At 44.7% G+C, this 27,114-nt stretch overlaps 2 protein-coding genes, 24 non-coding genes and 6 pseudogenes across 26 annotated transcripts; all 32 read right to left on the reverse strand.

The window, feature by feature from the left end:
- Nucleotides 1-35: 35 nt before the first annotated feature.
- LOC124322033 lies at nt 36-199 on the reverse strand. The gene has a single exon (XR_006914389.1). It is a non-coding gene; the product is annotated as a U1 spliceosomal RNA (small nuclear RNA).
- Nucleotides 200-708: 509 nt separating this feature from the next.
- On the reverse strand, nt 709-884 carry LOC124322326 (annotated as a pseudogene).
- A 1,098-nt stretch (nt 885-1,982) lies between these two features.
- LOC124322359 lies at nt 1,983-2,120 on the reverse strand (annotated as a pseudogene).
- A 510-nt stretch (nt 2,121-2,630) lies between these two features.
- On the reverse strand, nt 2,631-2,852 carry LOC124322460. Its single transcript, XR_006914743.1, has one exon. It is a non-coding gene; the product is annotated as a small nucleolar RNA U3 (small nucleolar RNA).
- Nucleotides 2,853-3,606: 754 nt separating this feature from the next.
- On the reverse strand, nt 3,607-3,725 carry LOC124322287. Its single transcript, XR_006914630.1, has one exon. It is a non-coding gene; the product is annotated as a 5S ribosomal RNA (ribosomal RNA).
- Nucleotides 3,726-4,473: 748 nt separating this feature from the next.
- Nucleotides 4,474-4,592, reverse strand: LOC124322298. The gene has a single exon (XR_006914639.1). It is a non-coding gene; the product is annotated as a 5S ribosomal RNA (ribosomal RNA).
- Nucleotides 4,593-4,795: 203 nt separating this feature from the next.
- Nucleotides 4,796-4,918, reverse strand: LOC124322856. The gene has a single exon (XR_006915113.1). It is a non-coding gene; the product is annotated as a U5 spliceosomal RNA (small nuclear RNA).
- Nucleotides 4,919-5,492: 574 nt separating this feature from the next.
- Nucleotides 5,493-5,634, reverse strand: LOC124322667. Its single transcript, XR_006914937.1, has one exon. It is a non-coding gene; the product is annotated as a U4 spliceosomal RNA (small nuclear RNA).
- Nucleotides 5,635-6,038: 404 nt separating this feature from the next.
- On the reverse strand, nt 6,039-6,128 carry Trnah-gug. The gene is given in 2 exon segments: nt 6,039-6,073; nt 6,092-6,128. It is a non-coding gene; the product is annotated as a tRNA-His (tRNA).
- A 192-nt stretch (nt 6,129-6,320) lies between these two features.
- Nucleotides 6,321-6,484, reverse strand: LOC124322034. Its single transcript, XR_006914390.1, has one exon. It is a non-coding gene; the product is annotated as a U1 spliceosomal RNA (small nuclear RNA).
- Nucleotides 6,485-6,994: 510 nt separating this feature from the next.
- Nucleotides 6,995-7,170, reverse strand: LOC124322334 (annotated as a pseudogene).
- An 885-nt stretch (nt 7,171-8,055) lies between these two features.
- Nucleotides 8,056-11,523, reverse strand: LOC124324536. The gene has a single exon (XM_046784378.1). The coding sequence runs from the start codon at nt 11,521-11,523 to the stop codon at nt 8,056-8,058; it is 3,468 nt and encodes a 1,155-aa protein (XP_046640334.1).
- LOC124322771 lies at nt 11,439-11,613 on the reverse strand (annotated as a pseudogene).
- Nucleotides 11,614-12,017: 404 nt separating this feature from the next.
- On the reverse strand, nt 12,018-12,107 carry Trnah-gug. Its single transcript is given in 2 exon segments — nt 12,018-12,052; nt 12,071-12,107. It is a non-coding gene; the product is annotated as a tRNA-His (tRNA).
- A 192-nt stretch (nt 12,108-12,299) lies between these two features.
- Nucleotides 12,300-12,463, reverse strand: LOC124322035. Its single transcript, XR_006914391.1, has one exon. It is a non-coding gene; the product is annotated as a U1 spliceosomal RNA (small nuclear RNA).
- A 509-nt stretch (nt 12,464-12,972) lies between these two features.
- On the reverse strand, nt 12,973-13,163 carry LOC124322207. The gene has a single exon (XR_006914555.1). It is a non-coding gene; the product is annotated as a U2 spliceosomal RNA (small nuclear RNA).
- A 510-nt stretch (nt 13,164-13,673) lies between these two features.
- On the reverse strand, nt 13,674-13,895 carry LOC124322461. The gene has a single exon (XR_006914744.1). It is a non-coding gene; the product is annotated as a small nucleolar RNA U3 (small nucleolar RNA).
- A 754-nt stretch (nt 13,896-14,649) lies between these two features.
- Nucleotides 14,650-14,768, reverse strand: LOC124322311. Its single transcript, XR_006914650.1, has one exon. It is a non-coding gene; the product is annotated as a 5S ribosomal RNA (ribosomal RNA).
- Nucleotides 14,769-15,516: 748 nt separating this feature from the next.
- LOC124323125 lies at nt 15,517-15,635 on the reverse strand. The gene has a single exon (XR_006915369.1). It is a non-coding gene; the product is annotated as a 5S ribosomal RNA (ribosomal RNA).
- Nucleotides 15,636-15,838: 203 nt separating this feature from the next.
- On the reverse strand, nt 15,839-15,961 carry LOC124322857. The gene has a single exon (XR_006915114.1). It is a non-coding gene; the product is annotated as a U5 spliceosomal RNA (small nuclear RNA).
- A 574-nt stretch (nt 15,962-16,535) lies between these two features.
- On the reverse strand, nt 16,536-16,677 carry LOC124322668. Its single transcript, XR_006914938.1, has one exon. It is a non-coding gene; the product is annotated as a U4 spliceosomal RNA (small nuclear RNA).
- Nucleotides 16,678-17,081: 404 nt separating this feature from the next.
- Trnah-gug lies at nt 17,082-17,171 on the reverse strand. Its single transcript is given in 2 exon segments — nt 17,082-17,116; nt 17,135-17,171. It is a non-coding gene; the product is annotated as a tRNA-His (tRNA).
- A 192-nt stretch (nt 17,172-17,363) lies between these two features.
- LOC124322036 lies at nt 17,364-17,527 on the reverse strand. The gene has a single exon (XR_006914392.1). It is a non-coding gene; the product is annotated as a U1 spliceosomal RNA (small nuclear RNA).
- A 509-nt stretch (nt 17,528-18,036) lies between these two features.
- On the reverse strand, nt 18,037-18,212 carry LOC124322314 (annotated as a pseudogene).
- A 974-nt stretch (nt 18,213-19,186) lies between these two features.
- Nucleotides 19,187-19,305, reverse strand: LOC124322323. The gene has a single exon (XR_006914652.1). It is a non-coding gene; the product is annotated as a 5S ribosomal RNA (ribosomal RNA).
- Nucleotides 19,306-20,053: 748 nt separating this feature from the next.
- LOC124322335 lies at nt 20,054-20,172 on the reverse strand. The gene has a single exon (XR_006914655.1). It is a non-coding gene; the product is annotated as a 5S ribosomal RNA (ribosomal RNA).
- Nucleotides 20,173-20,375: 203 nt separating this feature from the next.
- On the reverse strand, nt 20,376-20,498 carry LOC124322858. Its single transcript, XR_006915115.1, has one exon. It is a non-coding gene; the product is annotated as a U5 spliceosomal RNA (small nuclear RNA).
- Nucleotides 20,499-21,071: 573 nt separating this feature from the next.
- On the reverse strand, nt 21,072-21,213 carry LOC124322669. Its single transcript, XR_006914939.1, has one exon. It is a non-coding gene; the product is annotated as a U4 spliceosomal RNA (small nuclear RNA).
- Nucleotides 21,214-21,617: 404 nt separating this feature from the next.
- On the reverse strand, nt 21,618-21,707 carry Trnah-gug. The gene is given in 2 exon segments: nt 21,618-21,652; nt 21,671-21,707. It is a non-coding gene; the product is annotated as a tRNA-His (tRNA).
- Nucleotides 21,708-21,899: 192 nt separating this feature from the next.
- LOC124322037 lies at nt 21,900-22,063 on the reverse strand. Its single transcript, XR_006914393.1, has one exon. It is a non-coding gene; the product is annotated as a U1 spliceosomal RNA (small nuclear RNA).
- Nucleotides 22,064-22,573: 510 nt separating this feature from the next.
- LOC124322316 lies at nt 22,574-22,749 on the reverse strand (annotated as a pseudogene).
- A 208-nt stretch (nt 22,750-22,957) lies between these two features.
- On the reverse strand, nt 22,958-27,109 carry LOC124324552. The gene has a single exon (XM_046784379.1). It carries the CDS (start codon nt 27,107-27,109, stop codon nt 22,958-22,960), a length of 4,152 nt encoding a protein of 1,383 aa, XP_046640335.1.
- Between the last annotated feature and the right edge of the window lie 5 nt (nt 27,110-27,114).

The raw sequence follows: 27,114 nt of genomic DNA on the forward strand, positions 1-27,114 counted from the left end.
GATGACAAGAATTTTTCTTACATTTATAGTGTGTTCAGGGAACGGCGCGAACGCAGTCCCCCACTACCAAAAATTGTACTCCCGAGTTAATCACATTTGGATTAATCGCAAGGGTCAGCCCATCCTTAGTGCAATGGAAAGGCCTCGCCCTGGAGGAACCACCTTGGTGATCATGGTTGCCTCTGAGCCAGGTAAGTATGATTGTGGATGCTTTTTCACTTTGTTTAATACTTTGTATACAGCAGAACAATATTGACAAAGAGTGTTCAAGTATTTGACTGACGTTTAGAGAATACCACCCACTTTCTTTCATCGACTTGAATTACGAACTCGAGCAAAATATAGTAAATAAAGCTCAGTATTTATTTCATGGTCTTGATCTTTGCAAATACTTTTCAAGAAACAAATTGCTTGTTTTTTTTCATTTGGTCGTCCAATTGGCAAATAAGAAAATAAGAAAATCGACTTTTCATATGAAAATACACGCATCTTCATATTTTAAAAAAAAACATCACATCGAAAGATGAACAGTACTAATTAGTTAACACAATCAAGTACGTATTTTTTTATGCTTTTCTTGATATTACGAAAAAAATACAATTAGAAAAAATTACAAACATGTCTACATGACAGTTTTGCAATTATGCATGGTCTTTTATTATACGGTGCTAAGACAATTTCTGTTTTATTCAATATGTTCTCCCTCATAGAGGGTGAGCCGATCCCGGAGGTACTGCAATACCGGGTCAACCCGTGGCGGGAGCAGTGCAAGCACTGTATTCCCACCGTATGCCAAAAATCAGTTTAATATTCTGGGGTCCATTTGAACCCGTATCAGATATTAAGCTGATAAGAACAGATTAAATTGTTTATTGACAATGAATTTTTATCTCAGTACATAGGTGGCTACGCCAGAGGGGAAATTTTCATCAAATGACGGGGCATTTGGGAGAAGAGATGCAAAATCGGCTGACAATGCAGGAGAGTATGTCTACACAGAGAGAGAGTTGCGAGAGGAGTGTTACTCATCATTATTAAGAGTGAGAAGCTGAAAAAGTAGTAGATCGGTGTGGGAAGTCAACGTTGTGGTACAGCCGGCGGAGATGTGGACCCAGGAATCACGTACTTGTGAAGAGTGGACACTTCCGTTCCACACAGCATAGATCAAAGGGAACAAAAAACACCAGGGCATAGCAACAAAAGGTAGAGATAGATCGGTGTGGGAAGTCAACGTTGTGGTACATCCGGCGGAGATTTGGAACCAGGAATCTCGTACGTGTGAAGAGTGGACACTTCCGTTCCACACAGCAGAGATCAAAGGGAACAAAAACAACAGGGCATAGCAACAAAAAACAGTAGGGATCGATCAAGAGGGAGGGCCAATTTTACTTCATGGTGCTTTATCCAGTGTACAGGTGTCAGCAGGCCATCAAGGTAGAGCCATCCAGTTGAAACGGACGGTCAACAGACCATCAAGGAGGAGAAGTGGCAATCCGGTGTGGGAAGTAGAGATCGATCAAGAGGGGGGGCCAATTTTACTTCATGGTGCTTTATCCAGTGTACAGGTGTCAGCAGGCCATCAAGGTAGAGCCATCCAGTTGAAACGGACGGTCAACAGACCATCAAGGAGGAGAAGTGGCAATCCGGTGTGGGAAGTAGAGATAAACAGTAGGGATCGATCAAGAGGGGGGGCCAATTTTACTTCATGGCGCTTTATCCAGTGTACAGGTGTCAGCAGGCCATCAAGGTAGAGCCATCCAGTTGAAACGGACGGTCAACAGACCATCAAGGAGGAGAAGTGGCAATCCGGTGTGGGAAGTCATCTTAGTGGTACATCCGGCGGAGATTTGGACCCAGGAATCACGTACTTGTGAAGAGTGGACACTTCCGTTCCACACAGCATAGATCAAAAGGGAACAAAATCAACAGGGTGTAGCATCAAACGGTAGGGACAATCAAATTTCGGTGCAAAATAAGTCACAGTACGGTTACGGAAAAATAAGAGAAGAAGGTGATCGCGTCAAAGATCCGACACTAGAGGCTAAAAGACAAAGTGTAGGGGAATAACTGATAAGAACAGATACTACACTTTGATCTTAGCCAAAAGGCCGAGAAGCGATAATGTTACAAGGATTACTGCCCAAAATAACCACTGAGGTTCAACACATTTCCGGTGGTGTACGAAGAATACTCATATCACTCAAAACATTCAAGAAATGCTATAAAATATTGAGTTGTTCATTTTTCCAGACGCGACCACTTGATGCTTATAAAGTTCATTTTCATTTGTTTTATTATGCTCATACTGTATTAAGGGAGATACAATTTACGCTGAAGGCGTTGCAAATTTTACTCTCGTTATCACACTAGGTCCTTTTTTTTCAGAATATGGCTTTGCCACGCCACCTGACGACAAAAGCTCTGAACGATAATTAATCATGATTAAATAACAATAACTAAAAGAATGCAATACGATCATAAAGTCATGACACATCCTCAAATTGACCAACCTCACTTTCACAATTTATTTTGCCATACAAGCAGATGATTTAAGGACACGAATACCTGGAATTATTATTAAGATTTATCTCTTTAGATTTTCAAGAATTTAAATTTGTTTTATCATCTCAACCACTCTGAACACGCTAGTTTCCTTCCGCTATTTCACATGGATTTAACGGAAACGGTCCTCAATGACTGTGTTTGATGCTGTCGAGACAGCTACACTCACAGCCTGTTTCACGCTCAGAAACCAGCGTCTTAACTCGTCATCGTGGGTTGAAAGGAGACAAGTTTCTGGTGGGAAACAAGTCAAGATATACTACAGAAATGATCCTGTGAAGTATGATCTTAAATGCAATGTTATTTTGCAGAACTCTAAATAAGGTTTGTACGATCAATGAGCTTTGGCGTAAATTACAGTGCATAGATCGATATTTCGGAATATTAAATTGAGATTTGCAATACTTGACGCACACAGTACATACATTGTCAGGTCTTGCATTTTGTTCATTTATTGAAACACCGAGAAGCTCTTTAATAGTTATAGAACAAGTGACGAGACCAATTTTGGACACAATAAAGAATCCGCGTGCTCATCAAATCAATTTATTACAGTAATGTATTATCGATTGAGAGCCCATTTATCAGCTGGGTGTTTGGCGTGCACCTATAATCCTGCTTCGGGGAGGCTTGGTAGAGTGGATGGCTTGAGTTTAGGAGCCCTGTTTCGTGATACCGCATGTTGATCAGGTGCCCGCACTAAGCTTGACATCAGCATGGATCTGCTAGAGGAATCTAGTAGGTGCAGGTTAGCTAAGGAGGAGCGTAGTGGGTCAGGAGGGAAACCTAGCAGCCAAAAGTTCCCGTGTTCGGCAGTAGTGGGATCGTGCCAGTGAGTGGGCGTCATGCAACAGCCTCAACAAAATAGCCAAACCTCTATCTTTTTTTTTGTCGTTAAAACTACCGAGATCAAACAAACATGCGTTCTACAATATATGGTATCATTAATCAAAGTCCCAGCAATACCCTTTTCAACTAATACCTAAAGAATACATTATATTCCATGTCTCATCTAACTTGGGGAGCAAAAATAAAATTACACCATGCCAACAGCATCCCGTATTCCCAAGCGGTCACCCATCCAAGTACTAACGGGACCCGACATAGCTTAACTTCCGGGAGCTGACGAGACCGGGTGAGTTCTATGTGGTATGGCCGTTGACATCAATTCAGTCGCCATTACCCGACCATATTCGCCTCTAAATCTAGTTCTAATGCTTGCTTACTTTCTGTTCGAAATACACACCAACCTTAGCCAAACAAACGAGGACATATAAGTACATTTGTCAATGGACAACCGAATATAAAATTTGATAATATTTCCAAACGCCACTATTTTTGGCTAACTGTCATTTTTAATTTTCTCGTTCCGGGGATGTCCGATCAATGAGCCAACAATCCAAGTGTCATAAGGCTAACGATTGCTTCCCTTACTTAGCTTGCGTTGCATAAGGATCTCAGAGTCAGAGAGATTAGATAGAGCTGCCCGAAGAAACCACCAACGTACAAGCCTCTCGGCTGTGCCGTGCGCTTCGCGCTTTACTTAGCTTGCGTTGCATAAGGATCTCAGAGCCAGAGAGATTAGATAGAGCTGCCCGAAGAAACCACCAACGTACAAGCCTCTCGGCTGTGCCGTGCGCTTCGCGCACGGCGTTTCAAATATCTTTCAGCAACAAAGAGGTTGGAGGACGTCTAGTAGCCTCTCGGCTGTGCCGTGCGCTTCGCGCACGGCGTTTCAAATATCTTTCAGCAACAAAGAGGTTGGAGGACGTCTAGTAGGCAATATCCAGTAAAAAATACGTTCCTTCCATTTTCAACTAATGCCAAAATAATACATTGTAGTCCATGTAGTATCACCCATCTTGGGAAGCACTTCAATTCAATTGGATTCACAAAAATAAAATAATTCCATGCCAACAGCATCCCGTATTCCCAAGCGGTCACCCATCCAAGTACTAACGGGACCCGACATAGCTTAACTTCCGGGAGCTGACGAGACCGGGTGAGTTCTATGTGGTATGGCCGTTGACATTAAACTAGACGCAATTACCCGACCATATTCGCCTCTAATCTATTACTTGTGCTTGAGATTTATCTTTTTGAAATACACACTAATCTTACCAAAACCACCGAAAAACTATCAGTTTGTCATTTTACAAATGTTGTCAGTATGTAGTAGTAGAATATCTTTGTTTCCGCATACAGACGTTTTTAATTTTTCATTTATTCAAAGTGCCCAATCAGAAGACCGGGCGTTAAAAAAATAAGTCATATAGACTCATCAATGCTCCTAACCACGGAAATCTTTAGTAAAAGGCGAAAGATTTATCCGGGTATTGATTAGAAACCAGAGTAAATAACAGTGGTATGCCTTGTATTTATATTCATTTCAAAATTTTGAAGTGCGCTTGTAAGGTTTTTTTTCGAAACATGCGTTTACATATCAAAATCCTTGTGCAATTCTTTATCAATGGGTACAGTTATTTTAAAGTAAATATCATGTATAAAGCTCGTTAACATGTTTTTGAACGAAACAGTTGTGCGCAGTGTTATTTTTGAAAAAAATGAACGATCTTTATGGTACAAGCCCAACACGTAGGTGGTGGGATCAGATGTTTACCCCGACATTCACCCTACAGCGGTTAACAATTTATTGAACTTCCCCTTTAAACATGGTGGAATCTTTTCACCTTGTCATTTGGAATCACCTTTTCAAATATTTTCCCCGTGTTCACAATGTTCCAACTGACTGATATTAATGGCCTTCAGCGAACGAATTAATCAGCCTTGTCTGACGTGCAATACCAACTAAATGGAAACAAAAATCACTTATACGATTTCACTTTCACCGTTTAATGTTATAAACACACTATGCAACACTCCAATTTTTCTAACTGACTGTAATTTTTTTTTTCTTGTACGCTGAAATGCTCCTGATGGAGCTATCAAAAATTGCCGACGACAAAGATTATTTCACTTCATCGTGGCGGGGTATTGGTTAAAGTTTTCAACTAGCAATAATCACACCTCGGGAGACCCTCATTGGTTATGATATTGCCACTGCGCAAAGCTAAATTATAATCAGAAAAGCAAGTCTACTTAAGCATTTGCTGAATTCGTTCTGCTTGGACGTGTTGGACCAACAATTTCGTTCAGAAATATTCATTTAGATTACCCTAGGCAAATTTTAATTTCCATCTCCCATTGGACTAATACCAACAGGGGACAGTTCATTACATACATGAAATAATTTTTGTCTTAATATCGGGTCAAATACTTGAAATTCTGTAAATGTGTATTTTTCTTCCATACATTTCAACAACTTCCTGCACACACAAAAAAAGGGAGGGGGAATTTCAGGTTTTCATTCCAAATTGTTTTTCACATTATGAACTATTGAAGTGAGCGAGCATTACTTTCCAACCAAACAAAATTTATAGTTAATCTGCGTGTTGACGTGAAAAATCAGTTTTCAGTGCCGTGACCAGGATTCGAACCTGGGTTACTACGGATTCATATCTAGTAGGTACCACAACGTAGGGTCCTAACCACTAGACGATCACGGCCAATCCATTGGCCATGATGATTTATATTAAAGTAGCTAAACATGAATTTCATTACTTTGTTGTTTCTTCCCAGAAAGAAAATCTGATGCTTCGCGTATTCCCAAGCGGTCAACCCTACCGTTTACTAACGGGACCAGATTTAGTTCAACTTCCGGCAGATGACAAGAATTTTTCTTACATTTATAGTGTGTTCAGGGAACGGCGCGAACGCAGTCCCCCACTACCAAAAATTGTACTCCCGAGTTAATCACATTTGGATTAATCGCAAGGGTCAGCCCATCCTTAGTGCAATGGAAAGGCCTCGCCCTGGAGGAACCACCTTGGTGATCATGGTTGCCTCTGAGCCAGGTAAGTATGATTGTGGATGCTTTTTCACTTTGTTTAATACTTTGTATACAGCAGAACAATATTGACAAAGAGTGTTCAAGTATTTGACTGACGTTTAGAGAATACCACCCACTTTCTTTCATCGACTTGAATTACGAACTCGAGCAAAATATAGTAAATAAAGCTCAGTATTTATTTCATGGTCTTGATCTTTGCAAATACTTTTCAAGAAACAAATTGCTTGTTTTTTTTCATTTGGTCGTCCAATTGGCAAATAAGAAAATAAGAAAATCGACTTTTCATATGAAAATACACGCATCTTCATATTTAAAAAAAAAAACATCACATCGAAAGATGAACAGTACTAATTAGTTAACACAATCAAGTACGTATTTTTTTATGCTTTTCTTGATATTACGAAAAAAATACAATTAGAAAAAATTACAAACATGTCTACATGACAGTTTTGCAATTATACATGGTCTTTTATTATACGGTGCTAAGACAATTTCTGTTTTATTCAATATGTTCTCCCTCATAGAGGGTGAGCCGATCCCGGAGGTACTGCAATACCGGGTCAACCCGTGGCGGGAGCAGTGCAAGCACTGTATTCCCACCGTATGCCAAAAATCAGTTTAATATTCTGGGGTCCATTTGAACCCGTATCAGATATTAAGGTGATAAGAACAGATTAAAATGTTTATTGACAATGAATTTTTATCTGGTACATAGTTGGCTATGCCAAAGGGGAAATGTTCAACAAATGACGGGGCATTTGGAGGCTGGAGAACAGGAGACCAGTGAAATACAAGATATCTAAACGAACGGAAGAAAATGTGAGAGGGGTGTTGAACCCATCAAGTAGTGAGTGGAGAGATCAGATAAATAAAATCAAGAGATTAGTGTGTGAGGACAATGTGAAATTAGGGACGTGATGGGGGCGGAGCCATAGGAATGGGTTCCCGATACTGCCGCTTTCCGCTGATGAATTCCACATAAATATCGCGGGACCACCGGATGGTGTCGCTGATCACGAGTTTTTTCATGAGTTTGGCGTAGCGTTTACTGATGCGTAGTTGGCGAATAACGGCATCATTCGCTGGATCCCATCCACCAAGCGCACCAACCACAAAGGCATCTAGATAAACATTCCAGCCTTGAGATCGGAGTTCTGCGGCAAGAGGGTCATATTTTTCTATTTTCCCAGCTCGAGCAAGTTGAAACGCTTCGAATTTGTTTTCGAAGACGATGGCTACATCGACGATGGAGATGGAGCGGGTCGAGACATCAGTGACGACAAGGTCCGGTCGGAGCTGGCCGCTGGTACCGGGTATCGCCTTGTCTTCGGTAATCGTTCCAGCAATCACCGGTGTCCCTCTGGCCAGTCGATGGACGACATTATGGTGGCGGAGAGCCCGAGGACGACTGACATATTTGCAGTGGCTGAGAACATGCGGGAGAGTTTCGAGCACATTATTGCAACGGCGGCAGCGCTTACTGCCGGCGCCAAATCGGCGCGTTCCATTTAGGGGGACAGTGTCCAGTCGGGCCCGATGGAGAAAGCGCCAGTCGGCAAATCGGGTATAAAGGCCGGTTTTCATCATTGATTTGATTCACTACGGAGGCTGGTCACTGAGAACACTTTACCCTGGTCGGGTTTCTGGAGAAGGCGGTGGAGGTAGGAGGCCCGGAGGGCCGTTTTAACTAGATTACACACCTGACTGCGGGCGGCCGGGTGGGCTCGCGCCTGATCTGGTTCTTTTCCAGGACGGGGGACGATGATCTGCATTTCACCAAGGGTGGCGCACCACCACCATTCAATATTCACGATTCGACGAAGGGCGCGCGTACAGGATCGGACACGCGACCACAATGAAGGAACATCGCCGTTGGTTTGAATCATGTCACCATCCGTGGATCCGTTGAGGTAAGCGGCAATGTCCTCCATGTCTGGTACACGTCGAATCTTGAGGTGAACCGCGGTTTTGAGCGTGTCCCAAGCAGTTTCACGTACATCATCGTCGGGACAGGTAAGAAGACGATAACCATGGGTGATTGCGCACACATTGCGCATATCACTAAACGGTAGAATGCCAGCACCACCTAGCGGACTAGGAATGAAGACCACTTCAGCGCTGGCCCGTTGGGGCAAATTTAACCACTTTTTCACATTTTTCTTCATTCTCTTGTCCAATGCTCTGAGCGGTTTAACTGCGACGTTGGCACCTCGGAGAATGAAGTCTAGGCGGGGCACAATGAAGGTGACGACCGCATCAATCTTCTGCCAAGGGGCTAGTAGGCTGTTGTCGAGAAGGTCCAGGTCGTTGGAAATTTGAGCCAGCGTTTCCTCTGGCGTCTGTTTGTTGCGGAAACCAGTTGGGACTCCCAGATGGCGGTAGTGTTGTCCTTCACCAAGGACCGCCAATGGGTTTTCGTTGATTGTGAAGACGGAATCGACAGTTTCTCGCCGGACCACATGGAGAGTGGCACATTTGGCCGGTTTGAAGGTGAGGCCACACCATTCTGCCGTTTCCGTCGCCACATCAAGTTGGCGCTGGAGTGCGGCTTCATTTTTTGCTAGGAGGGCCAGGTCATCGGCGAAAGCTAGAATAAGGAGGTCAATAAGGCCTAATTTAAAAGAGAGGGGCTTTAGCGCCATGACAGCGCGGATGATTGGTTCCATAGCCAGATCAAATATCACAGGGCTCAGGGGGCAGCCCTGTTTGACTCCAGATGAAATTGGGATGGGTGCTGTCAGGCCACTGGACGTCATCCCGCGTGTGGTTGTGTCGATGTAGAGATCTTGCACGACGGAAATTAGTTCCGCAGGTAGCCCTAAAAGGTTTAGGGTGCCAAAGATGTGGCTGTGGGGGACGGAAGGAAAGGCGTTGGCCAGGTCAAGCCATGCAACACACAATTCCTGGCCGGTGCGACGGGCTTGATTAATTGCGGCCTGAAGGAGGAAGTTGTGCTCAAGGCAGCCGTCGTGTCGGGTGAAACCTTTTTGTTGTGGAGAAATCCGGTGGCCCTCTTCCGCCCAGCGGGAAATCCGGTCGGCGATGACGCCAGAGTAGAGTTTGGCAATGGTGTTTCCAAGGGTGAGCGGACGCCAGTTGCCTAGATTCTCTCTGTCACCGGCTTTAAAGATGAGGACCGTCGTCGACTCTTTCCAGGCGGCTGGAACTTTGGCAATGCGGAGACACCGCGAGTAAATTAGGGCCAGGGTGTGGCAGCCAGGGTCGACGCGACGTAGGCCAGAGTAACGCGCGCCATCAGGTCCAGGAGCCGTGTTTTTCATTCGTTGAAGGCGGAAGGAAACTTCCAGTGGGGTGATCGGAGCCGTAAGGAAGGCCAGTTCATCAGGCGTGGTAGGCTGATCAAAGGCCGGCACACAGGCGGGTGGATCGGACCAGGGGTGCTCTTCCCCTGCAAAAATTGTGGTCAAGTGCGTTTCGATTGCTGCCGGTTCAGCCGCGCAGTACGGAGACGGTTCTGCCAAGATGTGGGTCATGGCTTTGTTTCGGTCCATCCTGTAGAGCTTCTGAATGGCAGAAGCATCCTGGGGATCGTATCGTGGGCGCCTACGTGGGGCTCGGTTGAGACCTTGATTACGGGGAGCCGGAGCACGGGTAGGAGGTGGTGGTGCTGTGTCCTGCCGTTCAGCAGCAGCAGAAGAAATAGCCAACGAGAGGGCCGAGAGGCCATCAACATCCTCAGGGAGGAGTGAGTTGAACGTATCAACCCACTGGCGTTGGAGATCCGTTAGCTTCGGTGGGGGGATGTCAGGAGCTTCCTCTTCTTCATCTATCCGTGCAGGGTCAATTGAAGGGGAACGACGCCGAGGAGAGGTAGCCGGTCGCCCATTAGCCCTGCGGTTGGTCACAGGCGGCAAATGAGAAGATTGCTGACGAGATCGTCTTCCACGCCGACCACCAGGTGGCTCGCACTGCTGTACGAGCCCTGGGGGCTGGGCGGAAAGTGAAGAAGTAGACAGCCGAGGGTCAGGCCGTCGAGGAAGGTCGAAATGGCCATCATCCCGATTCCACGGTGGAGCATCTGGCATTGAGGGTGAAGTCACTGGTTCACTCACTATGGGAGGAGGAGAGAATGCAGCACCCACTAGGCCTCGAGCACCTGGAGCGCCAGACACTTGAAGAGAGCCGGTAGGTGGCGTGTGGGTAGTATTTCGGAGGCTCGGTGTAGCAAGCGGCGAAGGAGGCTGAGCAAGCACTGGAGCGACACTATTTTGCGGCATTTCCGGTGGCGGAACAGAAACTGCACTGGGGAGAAGAAGCTGCCGGGCAATGCGGATTTCTTCAGTCACTATTGGTGGATTGGAGCGCGGGCGATAACAGCGGCCACCACCACCTCTTTCCCAGCAACCACTCACAACCGGATGATCAAGCACGTCATACAGAACATTCGTACGACCAGTCCAGGACCATAGAGAGTCAGGAGGATCTGGCTCTGGCGGCGGAGGAGGGAATTCACTTGGCACATCACTGAGAGAAGCACTGAGGGGCGGGAGTAGCTCACGAGGCCCGAAGTTGATGAGGAGGCCAGGCGGATGGGGATGCATCGGCCTGGTACTTAGAAGAGGAGGTAGATTAGTGGGGGCAGCCGTCGGAGGGATCGGCGCCACAGTAGATGGGTCAGGAGGCAGCGCCTCTGATATGGATTGACGTCGAGCCGCCGCAAGGAAGCAATCAATGGCCTCGGAAGAGATGGGCGGCACTTGGGGTGTACCAGGCGTGGTAGAGGGTGGAGACACCGGTCGACGGGAGTGGAGTTCAGCATGGTAGGCGGCATAGCTTCTCACGCTCGGTAACTCGAACTGGCAGATGTGGCACTCGAAGCGGACAACAATGGTACCTTTGTGGGTGGCGCGGAAGTGCTTCTTCAGGCTGTTATGGGACGACAGCTTCTGCCCAACGGTAGTGCAGATGTGGCAGGAGAAGGTGGCAGAAGAAGGGATGGGAAGGCTGATGTAGACCACATCAGTAATGTTCTCCGTGAACCTGCTCCCACTAGGGGGGTCATCAGCAGGGGAGGCATCACTGTCACTCATCGTACAAAATAAATAATCACAATTTTCAACTAGCAATAATCACACCTCGGGAGACCCTCATTGGTTATGATATTGCCACTGCGCAAAGCTAAATTATAATCAGAAAAGCAAGTCTACTTAAGCATTTGCTGAATTCGTTCTGCTTGGACGTGTTGGACCAACAATTTCGTTCAGAAATATTCATTTAGATTACCCTAGGCAAATTTTAATTTCCATCTCCCATTGGACTAATACCAACAGGGGACAGTTCATTACATACATGAAATAATTTTTGTCTTAATATCGGGTCAAATACTTGAAATTCTGTAAATGTGTATTTTTCTTCCATACATTTCAACAACTTCCTGCACACACAAAAAAAGGGAGGGGGAATTTCAGGTTTTCATTCCAAATTGTTTTTCACATTATGAACTATTGAAGTGAGCGAGCATTACTTTCCAACCAAACAAAATTTATAGTTAATCTGCGTGTTGACGTGAAAAATCAGTTTTCAGTGCCGTGACCAGGATTCGAACCTGGGTTACTACGGATTCATATCTAGTAGGTACCACAACGTAGGGTCCTAACCACTAGACGATCACGGCCAATCCATTGGCCATGATGATTTATATTAAAGTAGCTAAACATGAATTTCATTACTTTGTTGTTTCTTCCCAGAAAGAAAATCTGATGCTTCGCGTATTCCCAAGCGGTCAACCCTACCGTTTACTAACGGGACCAGATTTAGTTCAACTTCCGGCAGATGACAAGAATTTTTCTTACATTTATAGTGTGTTCAGGGAACGGCGCGAACGCAGTCCCCCACTACCAAAAATTGTACTCCCGAGTTAATCACATTTGGATTAATCGCAAGGGTCAGCCCATCCTTAGTGCAATGGAAAGGCCTCGCCCTGGAGGAACCACCTTGGTGATCATGGTTGCCTCTGAGCCAGGTAAGTATGATTGTGGATGCTTTTTCACTTTGTTTAATACTTTGTATACAGCAAAACAATATTGACAAAGAGTGTTCAAGTATTTGACTGACGTTTAGAGAATACCACCCACTTTCTTTCATCGACTTGAATTACGAACTCGAGCAAAATATAGTAAATAAAGCTCAGTATTTATTTCATGGTCTTGATCTTTGCAAATACTTTTCAAGAAACAAATTGCTTGTTTTTTTTCATTTGGTCGTCCAATTGGCAAATAAGAAAATAAGAAAATCGACTTTTCATATGAAAATACACGCATCTTCATATTTTAAAAAAAAACATCACATCGAAAGATGAACAGTACTAATTAGTTAACACAATCAAGTACGTATTTTTTTATGCTTTTCTTGATATTACGAAAAAAATACAATTAGAAAAAATTACAAACATGTCTACATGACAGTTTTGCAATTATACATGGTCTTTTATTATACGGTGCTAAGACAATTTCTGTTTTATTCAATATGTTCTCCCTCATAGAGGGTGAGCCGATCCCGGAGGTACTGCAATACCGGGTCAACCCGTGGCGGGAGCAGTGCAAGCACTGTATTCCCACCGTATGCCAAAAATCAGTTTAATATTCTGGGGTCCATTTGAACCCGTATCAGATATTAAGCTGATAAGAACAGATACTACACTTTGATCTTAGCCAAAAGGCCGAGAAGCGATAATGTTACAAGGATTACTGCCCAAAATAACCACTGAGGTTCAACACATTTCCGGTGGTGTACGAAGAATACTCATATCACTCAAAACATTCAAGAAATGCTATAAAATATTGAGTTGTTCATTTTTCCAGACGCGACCACTTGATGCTTATAAAGTTCATTTTCATTTGTTTTATTATGCTCATACTGTATTAAGGGAGATACAATTTACGCTGAAGGCGTTGCAAATTTTACTCTCGTTATCACACTAGGTCCTTTTTTTTCAGAATATGGCTTTGCCACGCCACCTGACGACAAAAGCTCTGAACGATAATTAATCATGATTAAATAACAATAACTAAAAGAATGCAATACGATCATAAAGTCATGACACATCCTCAAATTGACCAACCTCACTTTCACAATTTATTTTGCCATACAAGCAGATGATTTAAGGACACGAATACCTGGAATTATTATTAAGATTTATCTCTTTAGATTTTCAAGAATTTAAATTTGTTTTATCATCTCAACCACTCTGAACACGCTAGTTTCCTTCCGCTATTTCACATGGATTTAACGGAAACGGTCCTCAATGACTGTGTTTGATGCTGTCGAGACAGCTACACTCACAGCCTGTTTCACGCTCAGAAACCAGCGTCTTAACTCGTCATCGTGGGTTGAAAGGAGACAAGTTTCTGGTGGGAAACAAGTCAAGATATACTACAGAAATGATCCTGTGAAGTATGATCTTAAATGCAATGTTATTTTGCAGAACTCTAAATAAGGTTTGTACGATCAATGAGCTTTGGCGTAAATTACAGTGCATAGATCGATATTTCGGAATATTAAATTGAGATTTGCAATACTTGACGCACACAGTACATACATTGTCAGGTCTTGCATTTTGTTCATTTATTGAAACACCGAGAAGCTCTTTAATAGTTATAGAACAAGTGACGAGACCAATTTTGGACACAATAAAGAATCCGCGTGCTCATCAAATCAATTTATTACAGTAATGTATTATCGATTGAGAGCCCATTTATCAGCTGGGTGTTTGGCGTGCACCTATAATCCTGCTTCGGGGAGGCTTGGTAGAGTGGATGGCTTGAGTTTAGGAGCCCTGTTTCGTGATACCGCATGTTGATCAGGTGCCCGCACTAAGCTTGACATCAGCATGGATCTGCTAGAGGAATCTAGTAGGTGCAGGTTAGCTAAGGAGGAGCGTAGTGGGTCAGGAGGGAAACCTAGCAGCCAAAAGTTCCCGTGTTCGGCAGTAGTGGGATCGTGCCAGTGAGTGGGCGTCATGCAACAGCCTCAACAAAATAGCCAAACCTCTATCTTTTTTTTTGTCGTTAAAACTACCGAGATCAAACAAACATGCGTTCTACAATATATGGTATCATTAATCAAAGTCCCAGCAATACCCTTTTCAACTAATACCTAAAGAATACATTATATTCCATGTCTCATCTAACTTGGGGAGCAAAAATAAAATTACACCATGCCAACAGCATCCCGTATTCCCAAGCGGTCACCCATCCAAGTACTAACGGGACCCGACATAGCTTAACTTCCGGGAGCTGACGAGACCGGGTGAGTTCTATGTGGTATGGCCGTTGACATCAATTCAGTCGCCATTACCCGACCATATTCGCCTCTAAATCTAGTTCTAATGCTTGCTTACTTTCTGTTCGAAATACACACCAACCTTAGCCAAACAAACGAGGACATATAAGTACATTTGTCAATGGACAACCGAATATAAAATTTGATAATATTTCCAAACGCCACTATTTTTGGCTAACTGTCATTTTTAATTTTCTCGTTCCGGGGATGTCCGATCAATGAGCCAACAATCCAAGTGTCATAAGGCTAACGATTGCTTCCCTTACTTAGCTTGCGTTGCATAAGGATCTCAGAGTCAGAGAGATTAGATAGAGCTGCCCGAAGAAACCACCAACGTACAAGCCTCTCGGCTGTGCCGTGCGCTTCGCGCTTTACTTAGCTTGCGTTGCATAAGGATCTCAGAGCCAGAGAGATTAGATAGAGCTGCCCGAAGAAACCACCAACGTACAAGCCTCTCGGCTGTGCCGTGCGCTTCGCGCACGGCGTTTCAAATATCTTTCAGCAACAAAGAGGTTGGAGGACGTCTAGTAGCCTCTCGGCTGTGCCGTGCGCTTCGCGCACGGCGTTTCAAATATCTTTCAGCAACAAAGAGGTTGGAGGACGTCTAGTAGGCAATATCCAGTAAAAAATACGTTCCTTCCATTTTCAACTAATGCCAAAATAATACATTGTAGTCCATGTAGTATCACCCATCTTGGGAAGCACTTCAATTCAATTGGATTCACAAAAATAAAATAATTCCATGCCAACAGCATCCCGTATTCCCAAGCGGTCACCCATCCAAGTACTAACGGGACCCGACATAACTTAACTTCCGGGAGCTGACGAGACCGGGTGAGTTCTATGTGGTATGGCCGTTGACATTAAACTAGACGCAATTACCCGACCATATTCGCCTCTAATCTATTACTTGTGCTTGAGATTTATCTTTTTGAAATACACACTAATCTTACCAAAACCACCGAAAAACTATCAGTTTGTCATTTTACAAATGTTGTCAGTATGTAGTAGTAGAATATCTTTGTTTCCGCATACAGACGTTTTTAATTTTTCATTTATTCAAAGTGCCCAATCAGAAGACCGGGCGTTAAAAAAATAAGTCATATAGACTCATCAATGCTCCTAACCACGGAAATCTTTAGTAAAAGGCGAAAGATTTATCCGGGTATTGATTAGAAACCAGAGTAAATAACAGTGGTATGCCTTGTATTTATATTCATTTCAAAATTTTGAAGTGCGCTTGTAAGGTTTTTTTTCGAAACATGCGTTTACATATCAAAATCCTTGTGCAATTCTTTATCAATGGGTACAGTTATTTTAAAGTAAATATCATGTATAAAGCTCGTTAACATGTTTTTGAACGAAACAGTTGTGCGCAGTGTTATTTTTGAAAAAAATGAACGATCTTTATGGTACAAGCCCAACACGTAGGTGGTGGGATCAGATGTTTACCCCGACATTCACCCTACAGCGGTTAACAATTTATTGAACTTCCCCTTTAAACATGGTGGAATCTTTTCACCTTGTCATTTGGAATCACCTTTTCAAATATTTTCCCCGTGTTCACAATGTTCCAACTGACTGATATTAATGGCCTTCAGCGAACGAATTAATCAGCCTTGTCTGACGTGCAATACCAACTAAATGGAAACAAAAATCACTTATACGATTTCACTTTCACCGTTTAATGTTATAAACACACTATGCAACACTCCAATTTTTCTAACTGACTGTAATTTTTTTTTTCTTGTACGCTGAAATGCTCCTGATGGAGCTATCAAAAATTGCCGACGACAAAGATTATTTCACTTCATCGTGGCGGGGTATTGGTTAAAGTTTTCAACTAGCAATAATCACACCTCGGGAGACCCTCATTGGTTATGATATTGCCACTGCGCAAAGCTAAATTATAATCAGAAAAGCAAGTCTACTTAAGCATTTGCTGAATTCGTTCTGCTTGGACGTGTTGGACCAACAATTTCGTTCAGAAATATTCATTTAGATTACCCTAGGCAAATTTTAATTTCCATCTCCCATTGGACTAATACCAACAGGGGACAGTTCATTACATACATGAAATAATTTTTGTTTTAATATCGGGTCAAATACTTGAAATTCTGTAAATGTGTATTTTTCTTCCATACATTTCAACAACTTCCTGCACACACAAAAAAAGGGAGGGGGAATTTCAGGTTTTCATTCCAAATTGTTTTTCACATTATGAACTATTGAAGTGAGCGAGCATTACTTTCCAACCAAACAAAATTTATAGTTAATCTGCGTGTTGACGTGAAAAATCAGTTTTCAGTGCCGTGACCAGGATTCGAACCTGGGTTACTACGGATTCATATCTAGTAGGTACCACAACGTAGGGTCCTAACCACTAGACGATCACGGCCAATCCATTGGCCATGATGATTTATACTAAAGTAGCTAAACATGAATTTCATTACTTTGTTGTTTCTTCCCAGAAAGAAAATCTGATGCTTCGCGTATTCCCAAGCGGTCAACCCTACCGTTTACTAACGGGACCAGATTTAGTTCAACTTCCGGCAGATGACAAGAATTTTTCTTACATTTATAGTGTGTTCAGGGAACGGCGCGAACGCAGTCCCCCACTACCAAAAATTGTACTCCCGAGTTAATCACATTTGGATTAATCGCAAGGGTCAGCCCATCCTTAGTGCAATGGAAAGGCCTCGCCCTGGAGGAACCACCTTGGTGATCATGGTTGCCTCTGAGCCAGGTAAGTATGATTGTGGATGCTTTTTCACTTTGTTTAATACTTTGTATACAGCAGAACAATATTGACAAAGAGTGTTCAAGTATTTGACTGACGTTTAGAGAATACCACCCACTTTCTTTCATCGACTTGAATTACGAACTCGAGCAAAATATAGTAAATAAAGCTCAGTATTTATTTCATGGTCTTGATCTTTGCAAATACTTTTCAAGAAACAAATTGCTTGTTTTTTTTCATTTGGTCGTCCAATTGGCAAATAAGAAAATAAGAAAATCGACTTTTCATATGAAAATACACGCATCTTCATATTTTAAAAAAAAACATCACATCGAAAGATGAACAGTACTAATTAGTTAACACAATCAAGTACGTATTTTTTTATGCTTTTCTTGATATTACGAAAAAAATACAATTAGAAAAAATTACAAACATGTCTACATGACAGTTTTGCAATTATACATGGTCTTTTATTATACGGTGCTAAGACAATTTCTGTTTTATTCAATATGTTCTCCCTCATAGAGGGTGAGCCGATCCCGGAGGTACTGCAATACCGGGTCAACCCGTGGCGGGAGCAGTGCAAGCACTGTATTCCCACCGTATGCCAAAAATCAGTTTAATATTCTGGGGTCCATTTGAACCCGTATCAGATATTAAGCTGATAAGAACAGATTAAAATGTTTATTGACAATGAATTTTTATCTGGTACATAGTTGGCTATGCCAAAGGGGAAATGTTCAACAAATGACGGGGCATTTGGAGGCTGGAGAACAGGAGACCAGTGAAATACAAGATATCTAAACGAACGGAAGAAAATGTGAGAGGGGTGTTGAACCCATCAAGTAGTGAGTGGAGAGATCAGATAAATAAAATCATGATGTTGTTTGATTAGATATCGGTCAGAATGCGGCGAAGTTCGTCTGGTATCGGGAGGCTTTCGAACAGGCTGTTCAGTATCGGATGAGGTATTGATCCGAATGCGTTGGTGAGATCGAGCCAAGCAATCACCAGCTTCCTTTTTGACTGTTTCGCCTGCTCGATCACCGTGTGGAGTATGTGGGTGTGCTCTTGGATACCCCTGACTCCTGGAAGGAATCCCTTTTGTTCTGGAGAAATCCATCCTAGTCTCGTGGCGGTGGCCATTATCCTGGACGATATTATACCCGAAAATATCTTGTACATGGTTGGTAGTAAGGATATTGGCCTGAAGTTTCCATAATCAGAGGGATCTCCTTTCTTGAAGATAGGGACGGTTCGAGATGTTTTCCAGCAGGCTGGGATACCCAGAGACCACACCGCCCGGTAAATGGTTGCTAGGAGCTCGCCATTACCGTCAAGAGACCGGAGGTGGCGATATTCAAGGCCATCCCTTCCTGGAGCAGTGTTAGCAGCTTTACCGAGTTTAAGCTTGATTTCGCTAAGACTGGGGGGAGCTGAGAGTAGCCTGATGTCGTCATCGGTCGTCTGCTTCCAATCGCAGTGGTCGAATTGAGCACGGGCTGACTCCACTTGCTCCTGAGAAGGAGCTGGCTGACAGTAGGTTTCTTTCAAAAATGCAGTCGCTGTTTCTTTTGTTCCAGAATATCCAGTTGATTCTTCTTCGAGAATTTTCCTGACAGCCCTGCGGGGATACAAAGAAAATAGACGTTGAATTAAATAAAATAATTCCATGCCAACAGCATCCCGTATTCCCAAGCGGTCACCCATCCAAGTACTAACGGGACCCGACATAGCTTAACTTCCGGGAGCTGACGAGACCGGGTGAGTTCTATGTGGTATGGCCGTTGACATCAATTCAGTCGCCATTACCCGACCATATTCGCCTCTAAATCTAGTTCTAATGCTTGCTTACTTTCTGTTCGAAATACACACCAACCTTAGCCAAACAAACGAGGACATATAAGTACATTTGTCAATGGACAACCGAATATAAAATTTGATAATATTTCCAAACGCCACTATTTTTGGCTAACTGTCATTTTTAATTTTCTCGTTCCGGGGATGTCCGATCAATGAGCCAACAATCCAAGTGTCATAAGGCTAACGATTGCTTCCCTTACTTAGCTTGCGTTGCATAAGGATCTCAGAGTCAGAGAGATTAGATAGAGCTGCCCGAAGAAACCACCAACGTACAAGCCTCTCGGCTGTGCCGTGCGCTTCGCGCTTTACTTAGCTTGCGTTGCATAAGGATCTCAGAGCCAGAGAGATTAGATAGAGCTGCCCGAAGAAACCACCAACGTACAAGCCTCTCGGCTGTGCCGTGCGCTTCGCGCACGGCGTTTCAAATATCTTTCAGCAACAAAGAGGTTGGAGGACGTCTAGTAGCCTCTCGGCTGTGCCGTGCGCTTCGCGCACGGCGTTTCAAATATCTTTCAGCAACAAAGAGGTTGGAGGACGTCTAGTAGGCAATATCCAGTAAAAAATACGTTCCTTCCATTTTCAACTAATGCCAAAATAATACATTGTAGTCCATGTAGTATCACCCATCTTGGGAAGCACTTCAATTCAATTGGATTCACAAAAATAAAATAATTCCATGCCAACAGCATCCCGTATTCCCAAGCGGTCACCCATCCAAGTACTAACGGGACCCGACATAGCTTAACTTCCGGGAGCTGACGAGACCGGGTGAGTTCTATGTGGTATGGCCGTTGACATTAAACTAGACGCAATTACCCGACCATATTCGCCTCTAATCTATTACTTGTGCTTGAGATTTATCTTTTTGAAATACACACTAATCTTACCAAAACCACCGAAAAACTATCAGTTTGTCATTTTACAAATGTTGTCAGTATGTAGTAGTAGAATATCTTTGTTTCCGCATACAGACGTTTTTAATTTTTCATTTATTCAAAGTGCCCAATCAGAAGACCGGGCGTTAAAAAAATAAGTCATATAGACTCATCAATGCTCCTAACCACGGAAATCTTTAGTAAAAGGCGAAAGATTTATCCGGGTATTGATTAGAAACCAGAGTAAATAACAGTGGTATGCCTTGTATTTATATTCATTTCAAAATTTTGAAGTGCGCTTGTAAGGTTTTTTTTCGAAACATGCGTTTACATATCAAAATCCTTGTGCAATTCTTTATCAATGGGTACAGTTATTTTAAAGTAAATATCATGTATAAAGCTCGTTAACATGTTTTTGAACGAAACAGTTGTGCGCAGTGTTATTTTTGAAAAAAATGAACGATCTTTATGGTACAAGCCCAACACGTAGGTGGTGGGATCAGATGTTTACCCCGACATTCACCCTACAGCGGTTAACAATTTATTGAACTTCCCCTTTAAACATGGTGGAATCTTTTCACCTTGTCATTTGGAATCACCTTTTCAAATATTTTCCCCGTGTTCACAATGTTCCAACTGACTGATATTAATGGCCTTCAGCGAACGAATTAATCAGCCTTGTCTGACGTGCAATACCAACTAAATGGAAACAAAAATCACTTATACGATTTCACTTTCACCGTTTAATGTTATAAACACACTATGCAACACTCCAATTTTTCTAACTGACTGTAATTTTTTTTTCTTGTACGCTGAAATGCTCCTGATGGAGCTATCAAAAATTGCCGACGACAAAGATTATTTCACTTCATCGTGGCGGGGTATTGGTTAAAGTTTTCAACTAGCAATAATCACACCTCGGGAGACCCTCATTGGTTATGATATTGCCACTGCGCAAAGCTAAATTATAATCAGAAAAGCAAGTCTACTTAAGCATTTGCTGAATTCGTTCTGCTTGGACGTGTTGGACCAACAATTTCGTTCAGAAATATTCATTTAGATTACCCTAGGCAAATTTTAATTTCCATCTCCCATTGGACTAATACCAACAGGGGACAGTTCATTACATACATGAAATAATTTTTGTTTTAATATCGGGTCAAATACTTGAAATTCTGTAAATGTGTATTTTTCTTCCATACATTTCAACAACTTCCTGCACACACAAAAAAAGGGAGGGGGAATTTCAGGTTTTCATTCCAAATTGTTTTTCACATTATGAACTATTGAAGTGAGCGAGCATTACTTTCCAACCAAACAAAATTTATAGTTAATCTGCGTGTTGACGTGAAAAATCAGTTTTCAGTGCCGTGACCAGGATTCGAACCTGGGTTACTACGGATTCATATCTAGTAGGTACCACAACGTAGGGTCCTAACCACTAGACGATCACGGCCAATCCATTGGCCATGATGATTTATATTAAAGTAGCTAAACATGAATTTCATTACTTTGTTGTTTCTTCCCAGAAAGAAAATCTGATGCTTCGCGTATTCCCAAGCGGTCAACCCTACCGTTTACTAACGGGACCAGATTTAGTTCAACTTCCGGCAGATGACAAGAATTTTTCTTACATTTATAGTGTGTTCAGGGAACGGCGCGAACGCAGTCCCCCACTACCAAAAATTGTACTCCCGAGTTAATCACATTTGGATTAATCGCAAGGGTCAGCCCATCCTTAGTGCAATGGAAAGGCCTCGCCCTGGAGGAACCACCTTGGTGATCATGGTTGCCTCTGAGCCAGGTAAGTATGATTGTGGATGCTTTTTCACTTTGTTTAATACTTTGTATACAGCAGAACAATATTGACAAAGAGTGTTCAAGTATTTGACTGACGTTTAGAGAATACCACCCACTTTCTTTCATCGACTTGAATTACGAACTCGAGCAAAATATAGTAAATAAAGCTCAGTATTTATTTCATGGTCTTGATCTTTGCAAATACTTTTCAAGAAACAAATTGCTTGTTTTTTTTTCATTTGGTCGTCCAATTGGCAAATAAGAAAATAAGAAAATCGACTTTTCATATGAAAATACACGCATCTTCATATTTTAAAAAAAAACATCACATCGAAAGATGAACAGTACTAATTAGTTAACACAATCAAGTACGTATTTTTTTATGCTTTTCTTGATATTACGAAAAAAATACAATTAGAAAAAATTACAAACATGTCTACATGACAGTTTTGCAATTATACATGGTCTTTTATTATACGGTGCTAAGACAATTTCTGTTTTATTCAATATGTTCTCCCTCATAGAGGGTGAGCCGATCCCGGAGGTACTGCAATACCGGGTCAACCCGTGGCGGGAGCAGTGCAAGCACTGTATTCCCACCGTATGCCAAAAATCAGTTTAATATTCTGGGGTCCATTTGAACCCGTATCAGATATTAAGCTGATAAGAACAGATTAAAATGTTTATTGACAATGAATTTTTATCTGGTACATAGTTGGCTATGCCAAAGGGGAAATGTTCAACAAATGACGGGGCATTTGGAGGCTGGAGAACAGGAGACCAGTGAAATACAAGATATCTAAACGAACGGAAGAAAATGTGAGAGGGGTGTTGAACCCATCAAGTAGTGAGTGGAGAGATCAGATAAATAAAATCAAGAGATTAGTGTGTGAGGACAATGTGAAATTAGGGACGTGATGGGGGCGGAGCCATAGGAATGGGTTCCCGATACTGCCGCTTTCCGCTGATGAATTCCACATAAATATCGCGGGACCACCGGATGGTGTCGCTGATCACGAGTTTTTTCATGAGTTTGGCGTAGCTTTTACTGATGCGTAGTTGGCGAATAACGGCATCATTCGCTGGATCCCATCCACCAAGCGCACCAACCACAAAGGCATCTAGATAAACATTCCAGCCTTGAGATCGGAGTTCTGCGGCAAGAGGGTCATATTTTTCTATTTTCCCAGCTCGAGCAAGTTGAAACGCTTCGAATTTGTTTTCGAAGACGATGGCTACATCGACGATGGAGATGGAGCGGGTCGAGACATCAGTGACGACAAGGTCCGGTCGGAGCTGGCCGCTGGTACCGGGTATCGCCTTGTCTTCGGTAATCGTTCCAGCAATCACCGGTGTCCCTCTGGCCAGTCGATGGACGACATTATGGTGGCGGAGAGCCCGAGGACGACTGACATATTTGCAGTGGCTGAGAACATGCGGGAGAGTTTCGAGCACATTATTGCAACGGCGGCAGCGCTTACTGCCGGCGCCAAATCGGCGCGTTCCATTTAGGGGGACAGTGTCCAGTCGGGCCCGATGGAGAAAGCGCCAGTCGGCAAATCGGGTATAAAGGCCGGTTTTCATCATGTGATTTGATTCACTACGGAGGCTGGTCACTGAGAACACTTTACCCTGGTCGGGTTTCCGGAGAAGGCGGTGGAGGTAGGAGGCCCGGAGGGCCGTTTTAACTAGATTACACACCTGACTGCGGGCGGCCGGGTGGGCTCGCGCCTGATCTGGTTCTTTTCCAGGACGGGGGACGATGATCTGCATTTCACCAAGGGTGGCGCACCACCACCATTCAATATTCACGATTCGACGAAGGGCGCGCGTACAGGATCGGACACGCGACCACAATGAAGGAACATCGCCGTTGGTTTGAATCATGTCACCATCCGTGGATCCGTTGAGGTAAGCGGCAATGTCTTCCATGTCTGGTACACGTCGAATCTTGAGGTGAACCGCGGTTTTGAGCGTGTCCCAAGCAGTTTCACGTACATCATTGTCGGGACAGGTAAGAAGACGATAACCATGGGTGATTGCGCACACATTGCGCATATCACTAAACGGTAGAATGCCAGCACCACCTAGCGGACTAGGAATGAAGACCACTTCAGCGCTGGCCCGTTGGGGCAAATTTAACCACTTTTTCACATTTTTCTTCATTCTCTTGTCCAATGCTCTGAGCGGTTTAACTGCGACGTTGGCACCTCGGAGAATGAAGTCTAGGCGGGGCACAATGAAGGTGACGACCGCATCAATCTTCTGCCAAGGGGCTAGTAGGCTGTTGTCGAGAAGGTCCAGGTCGTTGGAAATTTGAGCCAGCGTTTCCTCTGGCGTCTGTTTGTTGCGGAAACCAGTTGGGACTCCCAGATGACGGTAGTGTTGTCCTTCACCAAGGACCGCCAATGGGTTTTCGTTGATTGTGAAGACGGAATCGACAGTTTCTCGCCGGACCACATGGAGAGTGGCACATTTGGCCGGTTTGAAGGTGAGGCCACACCATTCTGCCGTTTCCGTCGCCACATCAAGTTGGCGCTGGAGTGCGGCTTCATTTTTTGCTAGGAGGGCCAGGTCATCGGCGAAAGCTAGAATAAGGAGGTCAATAAGGCCTAATTTAAAAGAGAGGGGCTTTAGCGCCATGACAGCGCGGATGATTGGTTCCATAGCCAGATCAAATATCACAGGGCTCAGGGGGCAGCCCTGTTTGACTCCAGATGAAATTGGGATGGGTGCTGTCAGGCCACTGGACGTCATCCCGCGTGTGGTTGTGTCGATGTACAGATCTTGCACGACGGAAATTAATTCCGCAGGTAGCCCTAAAAGGTTTAGGGTGCCAAAAATGTGGCTGTGGGGGACGGAAGGAAAGGCGTTGGCCAGGTCAAGCCATGCAACACACAATTCCTGGCCGGTGCGACGGGCTTGATTAATTGCGGCCTGAAGGAGGAAGTTGTGCTCAAGGCAGCCGTCGTGTCGGGTGAAACCTTTTTGTTGTGGAGAAATCCGGTGGCCCTCTTCCGCCCAGCGGGAAATCCGGTCGGCGATGACGCCAGAGTAGAGTTTGGCAATGGTGTTTCCAAGGGTGAGCGGACGCCAGTTGCCTAGATTCTCTCTGTCACCGGCTTTAAAGATGAGGACCGTCGTCGACTCTTTCCAGGCGGCTGGAACTTTGGCAATGCGGAGACACCGCGAGTAAATTAGGGCCAGGGTGTGGCAGCCAGGGTCGACGCGACGTAGGCCAGAGTAACGCGCGCCATCAGGTCCAGGAGCCGTGTTTTTCATTCGTTGAAGGCGGAAGGAAACTTCCAGTGGGGTGATCGGAGCCGTAAGGAAGGCCAGTTCATCAGGCGTGGTAGGCTGATCAAAGGCCGGCACACAGGCGGGTGGATCGGACCAGGGGTGCTCTTCCCCTGCAAAAATTGTGGTCAAGTGCGTCTCGATTGCTGCCGGTTCAGCCGCGCAGTACGGAGACGGTTCTGCCAAGATGTGGGTCATGGCTTTGTTTCGGTCCATCCTGTAGAGCTTCTGAATGGCAGAAGCATCCTGGGGATCGTATCGTGGGCGCCTACGTGGGGCTCGGTTGAGACCTTGATTACGGGGAGCCGGAGCACGGGTAGGAGGTGGTGGTGCTGTGTCCTGCCGTTCAGCAGCAGCAGAAGAAATAGCCAACGAGAGGGCCGAGAGGCCATCAACATCCTCAGGGAGGAGTGAGTTGAACGTATCAACCCACTGGCGTTGGAGATCCGTTAGCTTCGGTGGGGGGATGTCAGGAGCTTCCTCTTCTTCATCTATCCGTGCAGGGTCAATTGAAGGGGAACGACGCCGAGGAGAGGTAGCCGGTCGCCCATTAGCCCTGCGGTTGGTCACAGGCGGCAAATGAGAAGATTGCTGACGAGATCGTCTTCCACGCCGACCACCAGGGGGCTCGCACTGCTGTACGAGCCCTGGGGGCTGGGCGGAAAGTGAAGAAGTAGACAGCCGAGGGTCAGGCCGTCGAGGAAGGTCGAAATGGCCAGCATCCCGATTCCACGGTGGAGCATCTGGCATGGAGGGTGAAGTCACTGGTTCACTCACTATGGGAGGAGGAGAGATTGCAGCACCAACTAGGCCTCGAGCACCTGGAGCGCCAGACACTTGAAGAGAGCCGGTAGGTGGCGTGTGGGTAGTATTTCGGAGGCTCGGTGTAGCTAGCGGCGAAGGAGGCTGAGCAAGCACTGGAGCGACACTATTTTGCGGCATTTCCGGTGGCGGAACAGAAACTGCACTGGGGAGAAGAAGCTGCCGGGCAATGCGGATTTCTTCAGTCACTATTGGTGGATTGGAGCGCGGGCGATAACAGCGGCCACCACCACCTCTTTCCCAGCAACCACTCACAACCGGATGATCAAGCACGTCATACAGAACATTCGTACGACCAGTCCAGGACCATAGAGAGCCATTTCCGTCTGGAGGATCTGGCTCTGGCGGCGGAGGAGGGAATTCACTTGGAACATCACTGAGAGAAGCACTGAGGGGCGGGAGTAGCTCACGAGGCCCGAAGTTGATGAGGAGGCCAGGCGGATGGGGATGCATCGGCCTGGTATCTAGAAGAGGAGGTAGATTAGTGGGGGCAGCCGTCGGAGGGATCGGCGCCACAGTAGATGGGTCAGGAGGCAGCGCCTCTGATATGGATTGACGTCGAGCCGCCGCAAGGAAGCAATCAATGGCCTCGGAAGAGATGGGCGGCACTTGGGGTGTACCAGGCGTGGTAGAGGGTGGAGACACCGGTCGACGGGAGTGGAGTTCAGCATGGTGGGCGGCATAGCTTCTCACGCTCGGTAACTCGAACTGGCAAATGTGGCACTCGAAGCGGACAACAATGGTACCTTTGTGGGTGGCGCGGAAGTGCTTCTTCAGGCTGTTATGGGACGACAGCTTCTGCCCAACGGTAGTGCAGATGTGGCAGGAGAAGGTGGCAGAAGAAGGGATGGGAAGGCTGATGTAGACCACATCAGTAATGTTCTCCGTGAACCTGCTCCCACCAGGCGGCGTACAATTGGAAGAATCACTGTCACTCATAATAT

The sequence above is a fragment of the Daphnia pulicaria genome, chromosome 1 (genome assembly GCF_021234035.1).
Source record: "Daphnia pulicaria isolate SC F1-1A chromosome 1, SC_F0-13Bv2, whole genome shotgun sequence".
Lineage (NCBI taxonomy): Eukaryota > Metazoa > Arthropoda > Branchiopoda > Diplostraca > Daphniidae > Daphnia > Daphnia pulicaria.